This window comes from Sorex fumeus, unplaced genomic scaffold (genome assembly GCF_029834395.1).
Source record: "Sorex fumeus unplaced genomic scaffold, SorFum_2.1 ptg000013l, whole genome shotgun sequence".
Lineage (NCBI taxonomy): Eukaryota > Metazoa > Chordata > Mammalia > Eulipotyphla > Soricidae > Sorex > Sorex fumeus.
This window is the reverse complement of record NW_026606070.1, coordinates 34,305,102-34,325,943: the sequence shown is the minus strand read 5'-3', so window position 1 is coordinate 34,325,943 and position 20,842 is coordinate 34,305,102. Positions and strand designations below refer to the sequence as shown.

Genomic DNA, 20,842 nt, shown 5'->3' with positions numbered 1-20,842 from the left:
AATAGCTAAAGGATGATGTTTAAACACTTTCACCCAGTCTTCAAAAAACCTTTTCTGATCTCTCTTCTCTTACCTTTTTAGCCTCACATTCACCAATTCCCCCACCACAGGGACACACACGCTGCTGTCAGTAATACAGATACTGCAGTATCTCCTGCATGTTTCATACTATAGCCACCTAGACAAACTCACTGATGTCTGTTGCAGTTGTATTTCCTTTATACCACTCTCTGATAGCCTACATTTGACCAACATCAACTGCATTCGGAAAAGGAGGAAAAACACCATTTTCTTTAATGCTAAACCTACTGTCATCTAATACAGTCTGGGGCAGAAGAAATAAATAATAATGAGTCCATGAAAGAAGAAAGTTGTCATTGTTAATTCAATATAGAATCAATTACTCTGGGCAATAGTGTTCATGACATATAAGGAGTAAAGTGAGGCACGAAGCAAAGGCAAATGGCAGAAAAGTTCTCAGATGTCTTAAGGCAAATGGTCAGGCCTTCTCTAATGCCTAAATTCACTAGTTTGAGGTATGTGTTTGAGGTGTGTGTTTAGACAGACCTATACAAAGGTCTGTCTAACTATACCTTTCTAAGGGCAGTAAGTCTTTATTTGCATAATATTAATATTTTAAGGAATATCAGCAAATATCCCCCCAAAGTCATACAATAATGCACCATCCAGAAGTAGAAGTCTATTGTGCTAAACTATTTATTTAGAGATTTTTTTTATGACTACCCCTTCACACATCACAATTTTGGAGGAAGCTAATGGGAAATAAACTCCTCATAATCTGGCATTATATTCTCTTCTATTCTCACTTTCACCCAAGTCTCAGAGAATATTCTATAATCCAGTCGTGGTAAAACGCAACTAAACTCAACAGGCTCCATCTCCTATTTGTGCTGAAACATCACCCCACTAGAAAGCTGCTAAATTCTTCTTTATCCTTCTTAGCTTTTTCTTTTCCTAAAAACAGCAGATACAGATAACCTCTATTCACATCCATTTGATACCACATTAATCCATAAATACGTCAATGGAAAAAAAAAACTTCAAACTATAGGAGCTTACAGGACAAGATAGTAGAGTGGGTAAGAAGCTTGCCTGGCATGTGACCAACCCAATCAGGCACCACATATAATCCCCTGAATACCACCAGAAATGATTTCTGAGAATAGAGCCAGTAGTAAGTGCTGAGCACAACTGGGTGTGGTCTAAAAGACAAATAAAAAAAGAATTTTCTTAGCTCTTCCCCCCAAATACTGTGAAGAACTATAGAATAGACAGTGGTTATATGTAGGAATTTTAGCTTTAACAATGCAAGAAATGCAGAGTAGATACTCAGTAAATTTGTTAAAATGCACAGACACAACCCATGTCTTCTAGTATCTCAGACTGCAGTACAAAAGAAAGGCAAGTGAAAAAAAAATTTAATCCAGTACACAATGTCATAGAAATGTGTGAGCACCATATGGTAGAACACAAGGACAAGAAAAACTGTCTCCATGTGGAGTACCCTAGGAAGACATCAAAGAAGATGCAATTTGAGCTTGGCCTTAAATAATGAAAGATGTCCAGTTGGCAAAGAAGGAAAGAAGGAAAACAAGAACAGGGGAAAAAAACATTTTCAAGGCCAGAGAGCTGTAAAAGATAATGGCATATTTAAGAACAGTGAGAAGCTCATGTAATCTTTAAAAATAAAAGTCTTACTGATAGTTATAATGACTTACAGCTACTGCCCTCTCTCTCGCCTCCTCTCCTCAACCGCACTGCTTAAAAATATTGTCACCACTCTTCTTCCATTTCCTCACCTCCCACATCTCTCAACCCACTACAATCTGGCTACTTTTACCAAGATCAGCAAATATCTCCTTGTTCTTTATCTAATGACACATTTAAATCCTTTTCTTGGTTTTACCATAATATGTCACACTGTAGTTCACTCCCTATTTTACAGGATTTCCCTACAATGATTCTCCTACAATGTATGTGTGTGTGTGTGTTTGTGTGTGTGTGTGTACGTGCGCGCGCGCACGCACGCACGCATGCGCTTGTGTGCATGTGTTTCTGGGAAAGTCCTTATCAATGAATCTGCAGCCCACTTACTCTCTTGGCCAACAATCTATCTATAAGAGCATCTCCTGGAAAATGTCTTTAAGTGACATTTGTGGATAGGTCACTGTCAGTGTCACTGTCCTCCCATTGTTCATCGAATTGCTAGAACGGGCAACAGTAATGTCTCCATTGTGAGACTTATTATTACTGTTTTTGGCATATCAAATACGACACGGGGAGCTTGCCAGACTCTGCCATGTGGGCGAGATACACTCGATAGCTTGCCAGGCTCTCAGAGAGGGACGAAGGAATCAATCCTGAGTCGACCGCGTGCAAGGCAAACACCCTATCTGCTGTGCTATCGCTCCAGCCAAAAAATACATTTTTTATCCTTCTAATTCTTAGGTTAACTAATATCTATTATTATTTCTTATTATTCACACTTGTTAGTCAAGGCATGGAAATCTGTGTGGCTACCCCTCAAAATAGATTCTATCCTCAAAACCTAGACTAAGATCATGCATTCACTTCAATTTTTATTTAATAAATCACTTCATGTTCAGACATCATAGCTGTTTCTTATTTAGACAAAAGAACTGCAAGTGTCAGGGGATGCCTCTCTTCCAAGGAAATAAGAGAGCGATGATATTAGGTTTATATATTAAGTCTCTATAAATTTTCTTCCAAAAAGAATTTAATGTGGGAAGCAATGACGCTTATGTGGCCCCCTTTCTGGAACAATTAGTCCATTCATTAGATAAGTTCTACTGTGGAAAAGCCTAAGGTATCTTCCCGCTACCAGATGAATCACACACCTGCACTGCGCTGAATCCAACTTGAAAGTCTGTGCTCAGACAGACATCTGATTATTTCTATTTCACACATCAATGAATTAGATAAAAGACAGTGATCTCTGACTTTGGTTGTCAAGGATAAAAGCACATTATATCTTAAGAAGGAAATCACCTTCATTTTCACACAGGTCTATGGTTCTACATAGGTCTACACAGGACTGCTGAGTTCCTCTGCAGTCTTTTCTTTTACTCTCATAGTTGAGTTTCTAGGAAAATATAATGTCCATTTCCCTTTAACTTACTCCTTTTAAAATATATATATATATATATATATATATATGCTAATGGTTTCCTTTACCAACGGAGAGCTCCTCAAATCAGCTGTACTCTAAATCCTTGAGCTCCAAATCAGATTGAACAAAACTTCTCCATACTGCAACCTTTATCTGAGTAAATGATATGACTATAAATCCAATTCTTTTTTTTTTGGTGGGGGGGGGTCACACCTGGTGATGCTCAGGGGTTACATCCTGGCTTTGCACTCAGGAATTATTCCTGGTGGTGCTCAGGGGACGATATGGGATGCTGAAAATCAAATCCGCATCGGCTGTGTACAGGACAAATGCCCTACCCGTTGTACTATTGCTCCTGCCCCCACATCTAAATCTTAAGGCCTCACGCTTTACTGTTTCTTTAACACCAGTGCCAAATAAAGCACCAACTCTTATCAAGTTTTCCATAGTTATCACTGAAACAATTTTAGCACGTCCAAACTTCATTCTCACTGTCCCATCCCTGTTCACAACTACTTTTGCCTGAAATACTACATCATTTCAGACTGATATTTACTTTCTCCGTGCTGTAAAATGAATTATTGGATTTGCTATAATCTAGATGACTCTGATACCTGCACTCTCTAACTCCAATCTTTCATCCCAATATTAAAAAGGCTTTTTTGTTGCCTTCAGCATAAAATCAAATGCCTTAACCTACTGAAATGCATACTGTCATGCCCTAAAACTAGCAATTATAGTTCACAGATTGTGGAAGCAGCTATTAAAACTCTCTTAACAAGTACTACCAGTCATTTCAATGCAAATATCTATGAATCACACTTTGAAGAACATTATTAAAATGTCTAAGAGGGTGCCATAATAAAATGCTTGAGTGAATGAATGTTCCCCAGGTTTAATTCTTTATCCTTCCAAAGTATCGGTAAAATCCAGTAATGGACTTCTAGAAGTTATGTTCACTGAACTGACTTCTAGAAGTCATCTTTACTGTCAATCCACCACACTTGCCATGTTTGGAGAAGCTTTCCTTATCTGTTGTTAACTATATACAGCTATATTTACATAAACAACTTTGGTTAGTGACTAATAGCTCATCTAATGCTAACATTCACTAATTATCTAAGATTTAATAACTCAATCTCCCTATGATGTTTACTATTGAACAATGTATTATACAACCCAGTTCTGAGAAGTCTAAGAGTTAATGCATTCTGTGTCATGACAAAAAATATATTAACCAACATATATAATCAATAAACAAAGGTCACTCTTCACTGAACATTTAGCTTATCCCATCTCTAAATGACTTCTATATTTATATTGTTCAATTTTGAACCATAATACTTAGTTCTGCATTAGAGAACCATTTGAAATGAAATTTTCAGTTTAGGTGCAGGTACAGTAATATTAATCAAGTGTATGAATATGAATACACAGTAAAATGTTTACAAAAATTAAAAAAGAAATATTTTATAGAAACCAAAGAGAAAAGAATAAAAAAGCATGGCAATGGAATCATCTTTACATTGCTAAAATGCACACGCCTACTACAAACTTTGTCAATTGTCAGCTGTGCTAACATTCCAAAGTTTAATTACTTTCTTACTCATGAATTTTTTAATGTTAAAATAAAAGATTCTTAACTTAATTGCAGACACTGTAATTAGAATCTTTAATTATAATTTAGATCTGCAACTTTCTTTGGACAATTACACTGGTTAATGATTATGCGATAGCAGTTGGTGTTTGTGTGCACTATGTGTGTGTGTGTGTGTATTTGTTCTTTGGGTTTTTAATTCCTTTTGCTATGCTGACTTTAACTCTCAGGCTAATGTCACAACTAATATTCATCACCGACCTGAACAGGAGAACTTAGAGGCTTAAGCTCTTGCTATAGAGGATGCATACTGCATAGCAATAAGAGTTCAACAGTTAAGTCGTGAAAGTAAATTTAAATTTATCCCTAACCATTTTTCCTCACTAACAGTTTGCCTATGTAATACATGACTTAGTCATTTCATATCTACCTTTATGTAAGGGTACTAATGTGTGTTTTTCCCTTCCCTTTATAATTTTTTCATTCTATTAATGGCATCAACATCAAGAAATGGCATCTCTCAAACTGGACATCTAGGCGATGCAAAAAATATATAAATGTTCTCTTATTACATGTCTTATTTCCAACAAAAGTAACATCAAGATAGAAAATCATTTTGTTTGATCATCAGGAAAACAAGATCTCTTTCTTCACAAAATATATCCATGTTTTGAATTGATACTTTATCATCCACAATAGATTTATACTAATAAGTTTATGTTGTCTATCTTGCACATGTCATCAGTTGCACAAATTTTATTTTCCAAACTTTCATTTTTCCTCTCAGTATCTGGACTGTCACTGTCACTGTCACTGTCCTCCTGTTTTTCTTCGATTTGCTCGAGCGGGCCCAGCAACATCTCCATTTTGAGACTCGTTTTTACTTTGTTTGGCATATTGAATATGTCACGGGTAGCTTGCCAAGCTTTGCCATGAGGGCGAGATACAAAGATCAAAACACACCTGCTGAGCAATCAATCTCTTGGGTCACAATTATAATCCCCACCAGATTACACATTTTTTCAATCAATACTAATTATCAGTATAAAGTCTTTCAGTTTCAGATAAAACCTCCTCTCCACTTCTCGTAATACAGAAGGAATCTAAACTGGGCTCCTTTGCAGCTCACCTAATATTAAGCATTATTCAACAGAATTCTCCAATAAATCAATGAGAAGAGGATTTTTTTCAGCAGAGTCTCTTTCTGTATTTGAGAGTTGTTATTGTTGGGGGCTGGAGCCAAAGCACAGCTATACGGTGTTTGCCTTGCATGCGGCTGGCCTGGCCAAGCCAGGTTCGATTCTTCCACCCCTCTCGGAGAGCCTGGCAAGCTACCGAGAGTATCTCACCCACATGGAAAAGCCTGGCAAGCTACCTTTGATGTATTTGATATGCCAAACACAGTAACAACAAGTCTCACAATGAAGATATTACTGGGCCCGGTTGAGCAAACTGATGAACAATGGGAGGACAGTGCAGTACAGTGTAGTTATTGCTGGACATAGCCCCTAAGGACTTAACACAATGAAACTTAAATCTCCAGGTTATTCGTATGCACCCTGTCGTGACCTACACCACCCGCAGCTTCATGTTTCCTTAGTAGCACCATTGTCCCCTAGGAGATGTGTCCTGGCTGAAAGGAAGGGATATCTTACCAAATCCTTAGTTTACTTCTGTTTCTAGTACATCACCCCCAGAAGAAAATGTTGTTTTAAGCAATTGCTAGTTCTGTATCATTTATAGTTCTTTATCGTTTCCTATTATTTAGTATTATTTTTACTCCTATTTTAAATTCCCCTGTTCAAATTTGTAAGATAACTTTGGTTTGTCCTTTCTCCCTTGCCACAGGGAGCTTGGATTTATCAGGTTACATCCATCACAGTGCTCCCGAGTCACTCACAATCCTCTGTTTGCCTGTAAACTCTTCTCTGTGCTCTCCTCCCCAGCCAGTTAATCACCTTTTCTCCCTAATCAGATTCTGTTAGATCAGATCCTTGTAAGATCAGATCCTTTGAAGGACACTGACCTTGTAAGTTATGTCTTTTGCATAGTTTACCTTAAAGCAATGTCCTTTCTGTATGGACACCAGAAGACAGTTAATACTATACTTTGTAACTTGGGAGTTGATTAACTCCAAATAATATTTACTCCTGAGCATCTGCTTTCTTGACTCAGTTGCCCTTAGTTGCTAGCACCCCAAAAGCAGGGTCCCAATAAGGGACTGAATGGACCTAGGAGAAGCTGGAAGCTACCCTGGCATCGAAATGGGCCAGGCCAAAGCGCCACGATACTCAACTATAAGTTGAGGGCATGATCATGGACAAATGCTGTCATGATCCAAAAGTAAGTAACAACGAGACTAGGACCCTGCTGGGGCTAGGACGACTAACCTGGCCTGAGGACTGTGATATATATATATATATATATATATATATATATATATATATATATATATAGTGAGATGTCCTCAGGAAGAACCAAACTGTAAGTTTATCTCTTACTGTGTTCATACAGAATGATGTTGCTAGAAATATTGGAAGTAGATTTACTACAACTATTTAAGTAGATTACTACCTGAGGAAAGAATACACCCTTTTTGGGATCCCACCCTTGAGCAGATCTCCTAGTAATCTGGAATAATCTCTTTAGATGAGATTTTATCCTTGAGTTAATCTCCTTGAGGAGTGGTCTTACCTCTCTTTGCTGATTTGTTAATGTTCAACCCACCTTTGTGTCACCACCTTCTATGATTGCTATATAAACTAAGACTGCAAGCTTGAAGAGAGGAGAAGGTGCAGGCAGAAGCTCAGGAGAGACTGAGGCGTAGAAGGCCCAGGCTGAGGAGGAGGCAGAGGCTCAGACTCACGCTCGGGCTTGGGCTCGGGCTCGGGCTCGGGCTCAGGCTCGGGCTCGGGCTCCAGAGGGCAGAGTCAGAAGTAAGAGGGGTTCAGGCTCAAGAGAGAGAAGCAGAATGAGAGTGAAGATTGGAATGAACTACAATTGACACCAACCAGCCTGGCCCTCGTTCCTTCCTTCGCCTGCCCATCACCATCGACCTCCCCGGGGTGGGGGAAACAATTCGAAACTACCGAACGGGAATGCAGGTGGCAGGAGAGATAAAAGTGTCATTGGACTTTTTGAAAACACACACAAATTTGTGTTATAAAACTTTTTCTTCCGGGGCTGGAGCAATAGCACAGCAAGTAGGGCGTTTGCCTTGCATGTGACTGACTCAGGTTCGATTCCCAGCATCCCATATGGTCCTCTGAGCACCGCCAAGAGTGATTCCTGAGTGCAAAGCCAGGAGTAACCCCTGAGCATCGCTGGGTGTGACTCAAAAAGCCAAAAAAATAAAAGTTATAATAACCTTTTTCTTTCACTGGACACTGGTGATAAGAGTAAGTTCCCAGTGAGTGGATTTGTAATCAATGAGAACTCCTCAAAGTCAACAGTCTTTGTAAAACTGAAGAAATGGTGAATAAAAATGGAAATAAAACAGAAAATCTGTCCTGAACAGAAATGTCAATAATATGACACCAAATGTAATCTTGTAAGAACCATGATGTATATGATACACTGCTACTTTGTTGTAGTGCTTGAAAAAATTATGTTCTATTGATTCTACAGACTTCAGGTACTCACTCTGTTTCTCTAACATTTACTCACTTTTACTGAAAGATTCTGCTGTTCAGAAATATTATTTTTACAGCCAACCACAAGTGGCTGGCATAAATTTTTGCTAAATATCAGTCCTATCATTTTTAACATTTCTGAATACCTAAATTGATTTCTAGAAAGAGAAAAATTAATTTCCAGATTAAAATATATGGAAATTCAAAGGGAAAAAGTTATTTTGAAAAATAAGGTTTGCCCTAATATTTTAGTACTGTGACTAGATATGAAGCTAAGAAGAAAAAGAACTGGAAAGACTTCATATTTTAATCACCTAAGTCAATATAATGATTGTAAGGTGATAGAGTTGTCACAAATAGAAGAAACACAGAGTTTCATTGACAGAAATGCATTTTTAGTCTGTAAAAAAATAGTTGGCAATATTTAGAGTGACTGAACAAGTTAAAAAATCTTTAGTTTTTGTGAGAAGTTTTCAACTTTTAAATGTGCTCGTATTTTCAGAGAGAAAGATATAAGAGAAATGCCAGGATGGGGAACCAACAAACTCTAGACAAGGAAGTCTCCTCTAATTCTCATTCCTGGGACATAAGAAAAATCAATGAAAATTTATTTCAACCAAAATCTAAAAACAAAGTTCTATAGTTAGCAGAAAAAATGGCACATTCATTACTAAAATGCTTACACTTGATAAAGAATTTATCTAAGATGTATCAAGTCTGCCATTCAAATCCATCAGACCTATTTTACTCTCTTATTAATTCCATTTTTTAAAAAACACACACAATTTACATAGAGTCTAAGAACATCAAGATACTAGATTATTTAGATTGATTTATATGAGACTCTACCTATGAATAATCAATGTGTTTTATTAGTATTATGTTGTATCTAAAACACAAAGATGTTGTTTTATGAAATCTACTTTAGTCAATGCCAGTAGCACAGTGTACATTTTATAAAACTGACCATTGTTTCATTTTGTAAGAGATATCTGTGAAACTGGGGGTTGTGAGATAATGCAACAGGTAGAGCATTTGTCTTGCATGTAACTGACCTTGGCTTCATCCCTGGCACCCAACATGTTTCCCCAAGTCCACGGGGAGTGCAGAGTCAGGAGTAATAACTGAGCATTTCTGGGTGTGCCCCCACCCACTCCCCCCCAAAAAAAAAGAAAAAGAAGAAAGAAAATAGCTATTTAACTGTGTTCATTTATTGAAGTATGTGTTTCAAATCTAGAAGGTAGTTCTAGAAATATAATTGTTCTTTATTTAAATCATATTTTTACCACATTCTAGATAAGAAGACAAACTTTTAAATGCTGTGGTATACCACAGATAAGACCCAGAGACTATAAAGCCCAGCTCCCAGAAGAGAACAGCGCAGAGTCTCCTGACCCCGCGCCTGGCTGTCCTCACCGGGGCCTCTTGGAGGCGGGGCGGGTTGAGTTCCCCTCCCCGCCCCGAGCAGAGCCCTGGCAGCGAAGACCTCCAGAACCAGCAACAGCAAGCAATGCTGAGACCACTCTCCACACGCATGAAGGAACTGGCAGAGGAACACAGGCATGCGGGTCCTGGGGCTGAGATCTTCAAGCCTGCTCAGATCCAGGCTGAGCATCCTCCACCCAGATCCTCTAGCTTTCAGTAGACAGGGGTCACACCCACCAACTGCCCCCAGAGCCAGGTAATCCCATCAATGGCCAAGACCCAGAGACTATAAAACCCAGTTCCCAAAAGTGCGTGACCACGCAACATCTTATTATCTCATTTTTACTTTGGACAACCTGGCAGGCTACCGAATGTAACCTGCCCACCTGGCAGAGTCTGGAAAATTCCCCGTGGCATACCCAATATGTCAAGTACCAGTAACAATGATGGGTCTCATTCTCCTAACCCTGAAAGAGCCTTGAATATGGCACTTTTTTAAATTTCAGGACTAGGACGAAGGAGACATTACTGGTATCTGCTCAAGGCAACTGATGAACAATAAGATGATCATGATTGTGATCGTGGTATACCGCAGATAAAGATGAACATCCTTTCTTATTTTTATATTTGGGTAGACTAAATAAGCATGAGGTAGTGACATTATTCTGTAACTCTAAAATAACTTTTAGCTTGAATAGAGGCAGACTGGGGTGGGGAGTGACTTGAAAGAGTGGGAGAGAAACTGGGGGCACTGGTGCTGGAAAATTACACTGGTGGAGGGATGGGTGCTGAAATGTTATATGACTGAAAAGCAATCATGAACAATTTTGTAAAGCCCTATCTCGCAATGATTCAATAATATATATATATAAATTAAAAACCTGCTCTTCTCATTATTCTAAAATCCTCTCTGACTATATGGATTGAAACACCACTTCATGAAAAACTCACCATATCTGTGTCAGAGACAGGGCCAAAGCTGGTCACATAGATATTGGTGAAGACTTCGGTAATGCTGTCTGATATAAGAAAAAAAGAGAGAATATAGACAATATAAATGAAAGTCATGAGAGAGCTGGAGTCAGCTACAAGTTACATATAAAGTTTGCATGGTATTAAGAAATAATGCCTTTGGTTTTCTTTTCAATTTTCAAAACCAACAAAAATAGTTAAATTATTTGTTTTTTTTTTTTTTCAGACATCCTCAGAGTCCTAAAAGCGAAATGCTTAGAAGTTTGATAACACTCTTACTAGGAACTAATTACAGCACTCAACCTTAAGTATATTGTGTAAGTATATATATATATGTATAATGTGATTCTTAGAATCACTCTTAGCCAAAATAATTAATACTCAATTGACCATCCCTGCTGAAAATAAAAGTATGGTTAGTATTATTTAAAATTATTTGGCAACAAAATAATATGTTCTAAGTTTATGCTTAAACTAAGTAATGTCATTTGATCCTCAAGCCCAACTGGTCCTCTGAGTCCTGCCAGGAGTGATTCCTGAATGCAGACGCAGGAGTAAGCCCTGCACTCTGCCAGGTGTAGCCCCAAAACAAACAACACCTACCCCCAAATCCTAAGTATTATAGGTGCTATTTCATGACAGTGAAGATTTAGCATACAGTTTAAAATTAGTATATTTTCAAAATAAAACAATCATTAGTCATTAAAAACACAGTTTATACTAATAGAACTCAGTAACATAAAATGTATACATATAATATAAACTAATCACATAAAATGAATACATATAATATAAACTAATCACAATAAACTACCTCCACACAAACATACTTTTAAATGTATTTAGCAATACCTGAAATACTTAGACTGTACTGAATTTGATTATAAAGTTATTGAACTGTAACACAATAATTGCAGTTTTATGTACTGAAAGTGATTTAGATCTTTGATCTTAAATAAGTCAAAAGGTGATAAGGCAAAGGGTCAAAAATACTTTTTTGAGGCCAGGGAGATTGCTTGAGGACAAAACTCTATGTCTATGTGTACTGGATCCTAGTTCAACCTCCAATACAAGTCAACTCCAATGGGTGTGACTCTGGTGACTCCCACATCATTGGAACAGATCAGCACCAAGTATCTGGGCCACAGCACTCATACAGCCAGCAGAAATCTTCAGGAGAGTTTTCCAATACCCTGAGCTTTGCTAGGAATAGGAACTGCCTCCCATTGACCCCCAAACATTCTTAGGGGGGAAAAACAATTTCTAGCAACATAAACTGAAAGTCTTAATACAAAAATGCTAAATTTGTAATTCTATAGAAATAACATTAAAGTTTTTAATAGTCTGTGACTGTCACTGTCACTGTCCTCTCGTTGTTCATCGATTTTCTCGAGCGGGCCCAGTAACGTCTCCAGTGTGAGACTTCTTGTTACTGTTTTTGGCAGATTGAATACTCTCGGTAGCTTGCCAGGCTCTCCAAGAGGGGCAGAGGAATCGAACCCGGCTTAGCCGGGCTGGCTCCACGCAAGGCAAACACCCTACCACTATGCTGTCTATTAGGCATAAATTTACAATTCAGAAAAAGAGGAAACCAAGTTGATAATACTGTATTGATTAAGAAAAACATAAGATTTTAAAATAAAGATTAGGTTCTGATGGCTTAATCTTCATGAAATATAAGGACTAATTTGAGATAGATCATTTATTATTCTATAAACATATGTGTACACTGATAGAAAGGTAAGAAAATTTGTACACTGGCCTACACTAAGCAAAAAAAAAGTAAGAATTACATTTATCAAGAGCCTAAGAAATCTGACTCCTAAGACCTAGGCTTTAAGTAAAGATATATCACAGTCATAAAAAACATGAAACAAAAAGTGTTTCTTGAAAATTACATTATTTCTATTACAGTATTTTCTACCAAAATTATATATATACAAATATGTATATTATTAATCACTATACTATCTATACTATCACTCCGTTGTTCATCAATTTGCTTGAGCAGGCACCAGTAACACCTCCATTCATCCCTGTCGCATGCTAGTGTAGCCCAATGGCATATTGAGGGCTCTTTGAGGGTCAGGGGAATGAGGACCATCATTGTTACTGTTGAGTTTCCTTCTCTGGCCCGAGCAGAGCCCCAGCAGCTGAAGACCTCCAGGACCCAGCCACAGCCATGCTGAATCCACTCTCCACACACTCAGACGAGTTTCACGCATGAAGGAACCGGCAGAGGAACCCAGGTGTACGGGACCTGGGGCTGAGATCTCAAAGCCTGCTCGGTTTGGGACTGGGCCTCCTTCACCCAGATCCCCCATCTTTCAGTAGTTAAACAGTTACACCCTCCAACTGCCATGTAACCCTATCAATGGCCAGGATTGAGAGACTATAAAACCAAGCATATTATTAATATATATATATATAATTAATAATATATATATTTTTCCAAAAAAGATTTATTCAACTTTGTTATTTAAGTACTATTCTGGTCTAAAACTCCATTTCCAAATCCAATGCTTGTCTTAATGTTTTTCTTCATCTCCTGTAATGAAGAATTTTTAAATTAAAATCTCTACATTTTCTTCTTAGACAATGGTTCACAAATTATTGGAGATTCCTGGGCCTTATGCTATATGTATAGCAGAATGAAATCATAAAAACAGGAAAAGAGTTAGTTTTCTTTTTCTCTTATACAAACCAAATCAATCATACTATCACATCTGTTTAACAAACAATTGAATAAAGCTTTAATCACTACTGATATTGATTTAAAATGTTCCAGATTACATTAGACTCTATCCATAGAGAGGCAAATGAAAAAATTCTCATTAATCTGGAGTACTAAGGCAAGAGAATAAAAATAAGAAAAATATATGAATATATTCATGCTAAATACATGAAGAATATCCTCTATATGCCAAAATGCAATTAAAATATACAAGAGAAAATTATCAGTGCTAGTGGATGCAGAAAAGTGCCAGCACAGAATCCAAAGAGAGTAAAATAAGATTACCCACAAATCTCTAAGCATGAACAGCAGAATACAGAGACAGATTATAGATATTCAAAGTCACCTTAGAGATATCATTTTGTGGTTTCTTGACTTCATAAGCACAGCTAAAGAATGTATGTGAATGGAAGGGATATCCTCCTGCTGTGGAAGTTCAGACAAAGGTATTATCGACAAGGCAGAGACTGACTACACATTTTCTGAGAAAATGTGAGTGATGAAGGGATTTTTGGTATTGAGGATAAGACCTTTAGAGTTTGTATATGTAAAGACTCACAGAGCTATAAACAACCAACGGACTAGTGAAATGACTTAGTGACTACTAATGCTTTATATGTCTAACGCAGTTCTCTGGACTTCTATACTAAAATTTTATCACTATTAGGCTCTTGTAATGGGTAAGGAAGCAAGAAAGCGAGAGGAGAGGGAAGATATGATTATACAAATATGGGTTATTTAGGGATAGTGTGACCTATTCGCTAAAATAAGCCTATTTCATTTCCCCCTGTACAGGAAGGACAGGATTGAATTACGTTAATACCTGCTGCAAAATTCTGATCCATGTGGCAAAATTGTGTCACAGAACAGACAAATGAAACGATATAATGGTGACAAACTCTCTGCATTTTAATTAGCATGAGTGATCTGTCAGGTACTGGTCTCCTTTAGGGTTCACACCAAGCTCTATTCTGATCAGAGCTTTCAAAGTGGCAGGTGGTGGAATTCTTGAAGGACTTTAGTTTGCAGAATGCTATGTCCAGTACCACTTTATTATAAATATTATACACCACTTTAAAAGTGGGCAGACTGAATCAAAGAAGAAGAAAAACAATATTTGAAAGATGTTTTCATAATAGTTAAGGCAAGGAGAAAATAGCATTGAGAAGAGTAAAGTGTAGAAATCCAGAAAACAATTTTTTTTTTTACTTTTTGGGTCACACCTGGTGATGCACAGAGGTTACTCCTGGCTCTGCACTCAAGAATTACTCCTGGTGGTGCTCAGGGGACCATATGGGATGCTGGGAATTGAACCTGAGCGGCCGCGTGCAAGGCAAACGCCCTATCCACTGTGCTATTGCTCCAGCCCAAGAAAATAATTTTTAAGCAATTATTTTTGTTTGCAAAAGGTCAGACCTGTTGCTACATAGGGATTACTCCTGATGAGTCTATGTGCTGTCTGGGACAAACTGGGGTCAGTTACATGTAAGGCCTGCATCTTATGGTACCCTGTATTCTGTTGCATATCATAAAACTAACACTCCACGGTGCCATTCCTGGGGCTCTTTGCCCTGGTGTAGGCCTGAGAGTTCAATGCTCAGGCAGAGTGATGTACAGGGTCCACATGAGACACATAGACACACCCACCATGTATGCTCAGGGGGACATTGGGTACTAAAGATAGAACTCGAAGTTTTGCATATACTAGACTGGTGTTCTACTTCTTGAATTATCTTCTCAGCCCCTTTAAATGATATTGTGAAAAGATGCTGAAACAGACCCTTTTAATAGAGCAACTTTAGTGTCTGGAAATAGGTCATTTCAGTAGAAATGTGAAGATTAAAAAATACGAAACAAAAATGGAAAGTAATTGCACAGTGAAGGCATAAAGAGAACAAATGAAAATATTTTTGTGAAGGCTTGTCAGTGAATATTTGGAAGATGACTGTAGAGTAAAGTAAAATACAGGAAAAAAATAAAATCTTCTAAGAAAAATTTCTAACATTTAGCAAGACTAGTATGGCAGTTTGTATGTTTTTATGAATGGCTGAAAGTCATTGAAAATTATGTACTAAGTCTTGATGGTTCCAGTACTTCATACTGCATGAATGGTTGCACAGTTTCAACACAACTGACTTGTGTTCAAAGAACTGGCTATTATCTATTCAGTGAAGTTCATCTTATCATTCCATTTAATTTTATTTCTTTATTTTGAGGAGTTGGGGCTAGTGACTACTATTGACGATGCTCACAAGAAACTTTTTGGAAGTGCCTGGAGGAGCATATGCAGTGATGGGGATCAAACCTGAGTCAGCCATATGAAAGACAAGAATGACATATCTAGTGATATCTCAGGCACACTATTATTCAAAGTTCAACTATTCAACATCCCTTCATGCATCTATAATGGTTATTTTATCATCTTTTCTGTTTGTTATCTATAACTATCAATAAGAGAAACAAGTTGATTATATAAATTTTGAATTAAAATCAAGTGTTTAATTCCTGTGTCACTATGATTACTGGTTTGAACATTTTCTTCTTCACCAAAAGTTGCTTATCTATATCCTCCTACCTGAAGTTAAACTCCATGAAAGTAAGAAGTTTGTATAGAAAACTTAAAATGCTAGCACAGATCCACTGTTTGCATTTGGTATAAACCTAGTAAGTCTTTGTTGAATCATTGAATGAATTCTCTATTTTAGTTCTCAAAATCATTTACAGTAGACTGTTTCAACTATCACAGTGGAGCTTACTATAGAGTAAAAGAAATTCTATGCAAAAAAGCAAATGAATACACAATTTCAGACCTGCTACACACTATGAGACCATAAAACAAGAGAACACTTCTTCTAATTATAAAGTATTTCCTTTGTCTATGGGCTACCAAAAACTCTAATTTTTAGTTGAAGAACATTTTTTATTATGTAATTTCAAGACTCCAACATATTGCTATAACTAAACATTTTTGCCTTTCATAAAAATTTTGTCTAAAGCCTAATTTAACCACTAGTATTATTAATATTCCAGTCTCTTTCTTTAATTTTTAAGTTACATTTTTATTCCATTATTAACTTTCATTTTTTCTCCCAGTAATTTTACTTTTAACCTATTATTTCTTTGAATCTAAAAAATTCTCCAATAGACGATATACAGATGAATATTTTCTCATCTTTTCTGCTAATCTCTGCTTTTAATCCAAGTGTCTTCTTCATTTACTTGAAGTACCCAAAGGTACTTCTTTTCCTGAATTATAAATTCAGAAAAAACGTTAACATTCTAACTAAAATTACACCTTTCCTTCACTTTGAACCACTTTTACTTTACAATTTCTTCTATTCTGCTTTGCTTTGCTTTGTTTTGGGTCCATACTAGGTTGTGCTCGGGGCTTATTTCTGGGTCTTTTCTCAGGGATCATTCTTGATCATGCTTGGGTGACCATATGGAGGCCGGGAATTGAACCTAAGTCAGTCACATGCAAGAATCACTGTATTTCTTAAAGTAACTCCAAGGAGGCAAGTTTGCTTGAATCAATTTAGTTCAATGTTTTTGAAAAATATGACACAATTTCTCAAATAATGTAGGATATATGTGTTGAAAGGTTAAATCAATGAAATGAATATTTTAAAAGGGAAGGGTAGAATTGGTATTGGTTTTCTTGATTAAAACCTCTTTTTGACATGAGATTCATATTAGAAACCTGAGATGAGTGTGTATATCAAGAGGAAGCCCGTAATAAACTAGTTTTGGCCTGATCCTCTCTGGCATCTTCTCAGTCAGCCATCTCCACATCTAATGACAGTTGTTGACAGTCTGCTTGCTCCACCCCCTCCCCCTGAGAGGGCTGAATCTCCCAGCTGACATTAAGGACTTTTATATACTGGAAGTGGACTTCCCTTCTTACCAGCGGAGCCCCAGCAGCCTCCATGCCTGATCCTGCCACCATCTTCTCAGCTGCTACCTCCACATCTCCTGAACCATGTGGCCTCATACTTAGCTGTAGAACATCTACCAGGGGGCTAACTACAAATTTTTACCCTCACCTTAGTGGGAACACAGCAAACACAGGAGGGAAGATACATAGAACCCCAACAAACTCAATGAATTGAAACAATAACACAGAAGGCTCTGTCAGTACTTATTAGTTCTGTAAACTCTCAAAGTTACTTTATCTACACGATGCTGAAGATGTTTAATGAGCTCAAAAATCTATGGGAAAAACAAAGAAAATATAAGGGTAGAAGTAGAATACTACATTCATAAATGAAGAATATGATTGGTGAAATAAAAAATGAAATAAAAGGTATGAGAAGAATTGACAGTTGCTGAGGAAAATATCAAGGAGTGCCAAGATTGGATGCAGGGAACCTCTAGAAAACAATAAAAAGCGGATAAAAGTTTGAAAAGAAATGAACAGCACACCAGAGGACTCTGGGATTAAATCAAGAGGTACAATATAATAGTAATTGGAGTCATTGAATAACATAAAGACAAATTTAATGAAGAACCACTAGTTAAAGAAATCACTGCTAAGAATTAAGCCTAGCTGAGTATATAGCACTGAATTTCAAAAGGCTAGAAGGGTATAGCAAAAATAAACCCAAACAGAAAAGTTCCGAGTTATGTTATAATCTGAATCTCAAAATCCAAGGATAGTGGCAGAATACTGAAAAAAAAAGTTCAATAAAGGAAACTGACATATAAAGGAGAACCCATGAGAGTCACAATGGGCCTATTTAATGAAATTCTACAAGCCAGAAGAGAATGGAGAGATGTAGTATAAAAATATATAAAATGAACACATCATTAAGAATACTATATTCAATTATATTTTCATTCCAATTTGAAGGATTGAGACAAAGCATCATGAACAGATTTAGGGAATTATAACCTTGAAACTAGTTTTACAGCATGTTGAAGGAGCTTCTTCAAAAGAGAAGACAAACTTCCTAGCACTTTGCCATTGAGTATGACATTTACTCATGGTATTTACAGTAGCTCTCTATAAAATCAAGAATGCTTTATTTATTCCAAGCTTGTTAAGAGATTCAATACTGAAATTATGTTCATTTATTTTAATATTCTATTCAGGTAATGTTTATTCTTTTGTAACTTATTATTTTTTTAAATTTATTGAATTATCATGAGATAGTTGCAAGCTTTCATATTTGGGTTATAATCATACAATGATCAAACACCCATTCCTCCAACAGTGCACATTCCCACCACCAATCTCCCCAGTACACTCCCCCTTCCCCACTCCCTCACTGCCTCTGTAGCAGAAATATTCTTGATACTCTCTCCCTACTTTGGGGCATTATGGTTTGCAATACAAATGCTGAGAGGTCATCATGTTTGGTCCTTTATCTACTTTCAGCACACATCTCCCGTCCTGACCGATTCCTCCAGTCATCAATTTCTCAGTGATCCCGTCTCTATTCCAGCTGCATTCTCCCCTCTGCTCATGAGGCAGGCTTCCAGCTATTGAGCAATCCTCCTGGTCCTTGTATCTACTGTCCTTGGGTGTCAGTCTCATGTTATGTTCTTTTATACTCCACAAATGAGTACACTAAGATACTGCAATAGATGTCATTGGACACAGGGGCAGGAAGGAGGGAGGTGTAAGAAGGAGGGATATTTTTAACTATATCAGCAGTAAATAGAGAGATTATTGACACAAATGAAAGTAGCCTTCTAGGACTAGAGGCAGAAATGCAAAGCAGATTCCAGGAAACAATAAGTCTAGTTACATGCAAAACATCTGTGCATCATTCTTATTACAACAGATTGCTATTCAAGGTAGAATAGTTTATAGTTTAAACAACTATATTAACATCAAAAAAGAGTTTACATCCACAGAAGATCAATGTTGCATCTGCTACTTGGTGTACATTCCAGCACCGCCACCATCCCTCCACATGCTGTGACTCTCTGCTGACAGTTCCTCTGATTCTTCGCTTGATCATTTTCCCTGACTGTTCAGGGAAGACTTAGAGTGCCCAGCGATTGATGCTACTGGGATCAACCATCAACCCATGACTGATGGAAGTCAGAAAAAATAGAATTCAGCTTCCTCTCTCCCCCAGTAAAGAGAGCTCAAAGCATTTTCGACATCATTTCCCAAGATGTGCACACTGGGAATAACTAACCCCGATTGTACTTAAGAGGAAGCTGCTCATTACTGAGCCCTGCCTCTGACTCTCTTCCCTTTCTATGTCACTCTTCCAACAGTGATATTATGATAGTGATATTGCATCCCAAATTAATCTATACATTAGCATCTGATTCTGTCGGAAAACAAAGTTAACCTTCAAATATCACTGATTTACTCTAAGGAGAATAGAGTCAACATCAAAGACAAAAGAGGGATGTTCTTATTATTCACTAAAGCTTAGCATAGGAACAATAAGTTATACCTTTATTCCTATAATTGAGATGCTAATATTTCTATGAATAAGAACATGGATTTACAACACAGAGTAAAATCAAACTGCAGAGCATTTATTCCTTCAACACCAGGATGCTAATACATTTGATTATCCTGTATCATAACTAGAATGTCATGTGCATATTTTGAGATGACTAAGTCACCTCTGAATGTCGCTTTACTACTTCAACAACAAGAACAACAACATTTTGCCTCCTGGGAAAATCCCATAACAACTACATGTACCATTTATCATGAGTCAATTTCATGAGAGTCAAAAAATACTTCTTAAGTCACTTCTATGTATATGATACTGAATGTTTCCTATTAAACATTGAAAACTTTGAGTGTTGTACCATAATTTTTTCTTTATTCTGCCAGAAAGGACCCATTGCTCCTTGCTAAGCATCTTCTCTTGTAGGCACTAAATTCATGCATGTTAAAAAGAAGTATCAGAGAACTATGTGCCATATTTAGATGATTAACAAAATGACCATAAAAGCAGGAAGATCTAAGAATAAATAATTATTTATTATATTTGGTAGACTCATTTTTATTATAGTTTCATGGTTTGGTCACTAATTCTTTGTGATAACATGGAAAAGTAACATATCCACACAGATGGAATTTATAAAAGTTTCCCGCTTTTTTTAAAGATTCCTGGTATGTTTTAATTTCCTTTGTTATTTTGTTTCCTTTCTTTTTTTCAAAGTAAGAAGATTGCACTGACTTTTTAAAAATAGCCCATTTGGAAATTCTGTAGAATAATCAAGGTGTCCACATGCTTCAGAACAGGAAACAAAAAGTCCTTAGAGGAGAAATGGATTGGATCCTGCATGACAGTCACTGATTATGAATTATATATCAGTCAGGCTTTAAAATCATTGCACGATCTATTTATTGC

At 37.0% G+C, this 20,842-nt stretch overlaps 1 protein-coding gene across 3 annotated transcripts in view; it reads right to left on the bottom strand.

Moving 5' to 3' along the window:
* GABRA2 (gamma-aminobutyric acid type A receptor subunit alpha2) overlaps positions 1-20,842 on the bottom strand; it is a 130,213-nt gene that overhangs the window by 64,027 nt on the left and 45,344 nt on the right. For all 3 annotated transcript variants that reach the window (XM_056111119.1, XM_056111118.1, XM_056111120.1), the window contains exon 4: positions 10,757-10,824. In XM_056111119.1, the coding sequence (XP_055967094.1) occupies positions 10,757-10,824 (68 nt within the window). The remainder of the gene's footprint in view (positions 1-10,756; positions 10,825-20,842) is intronic.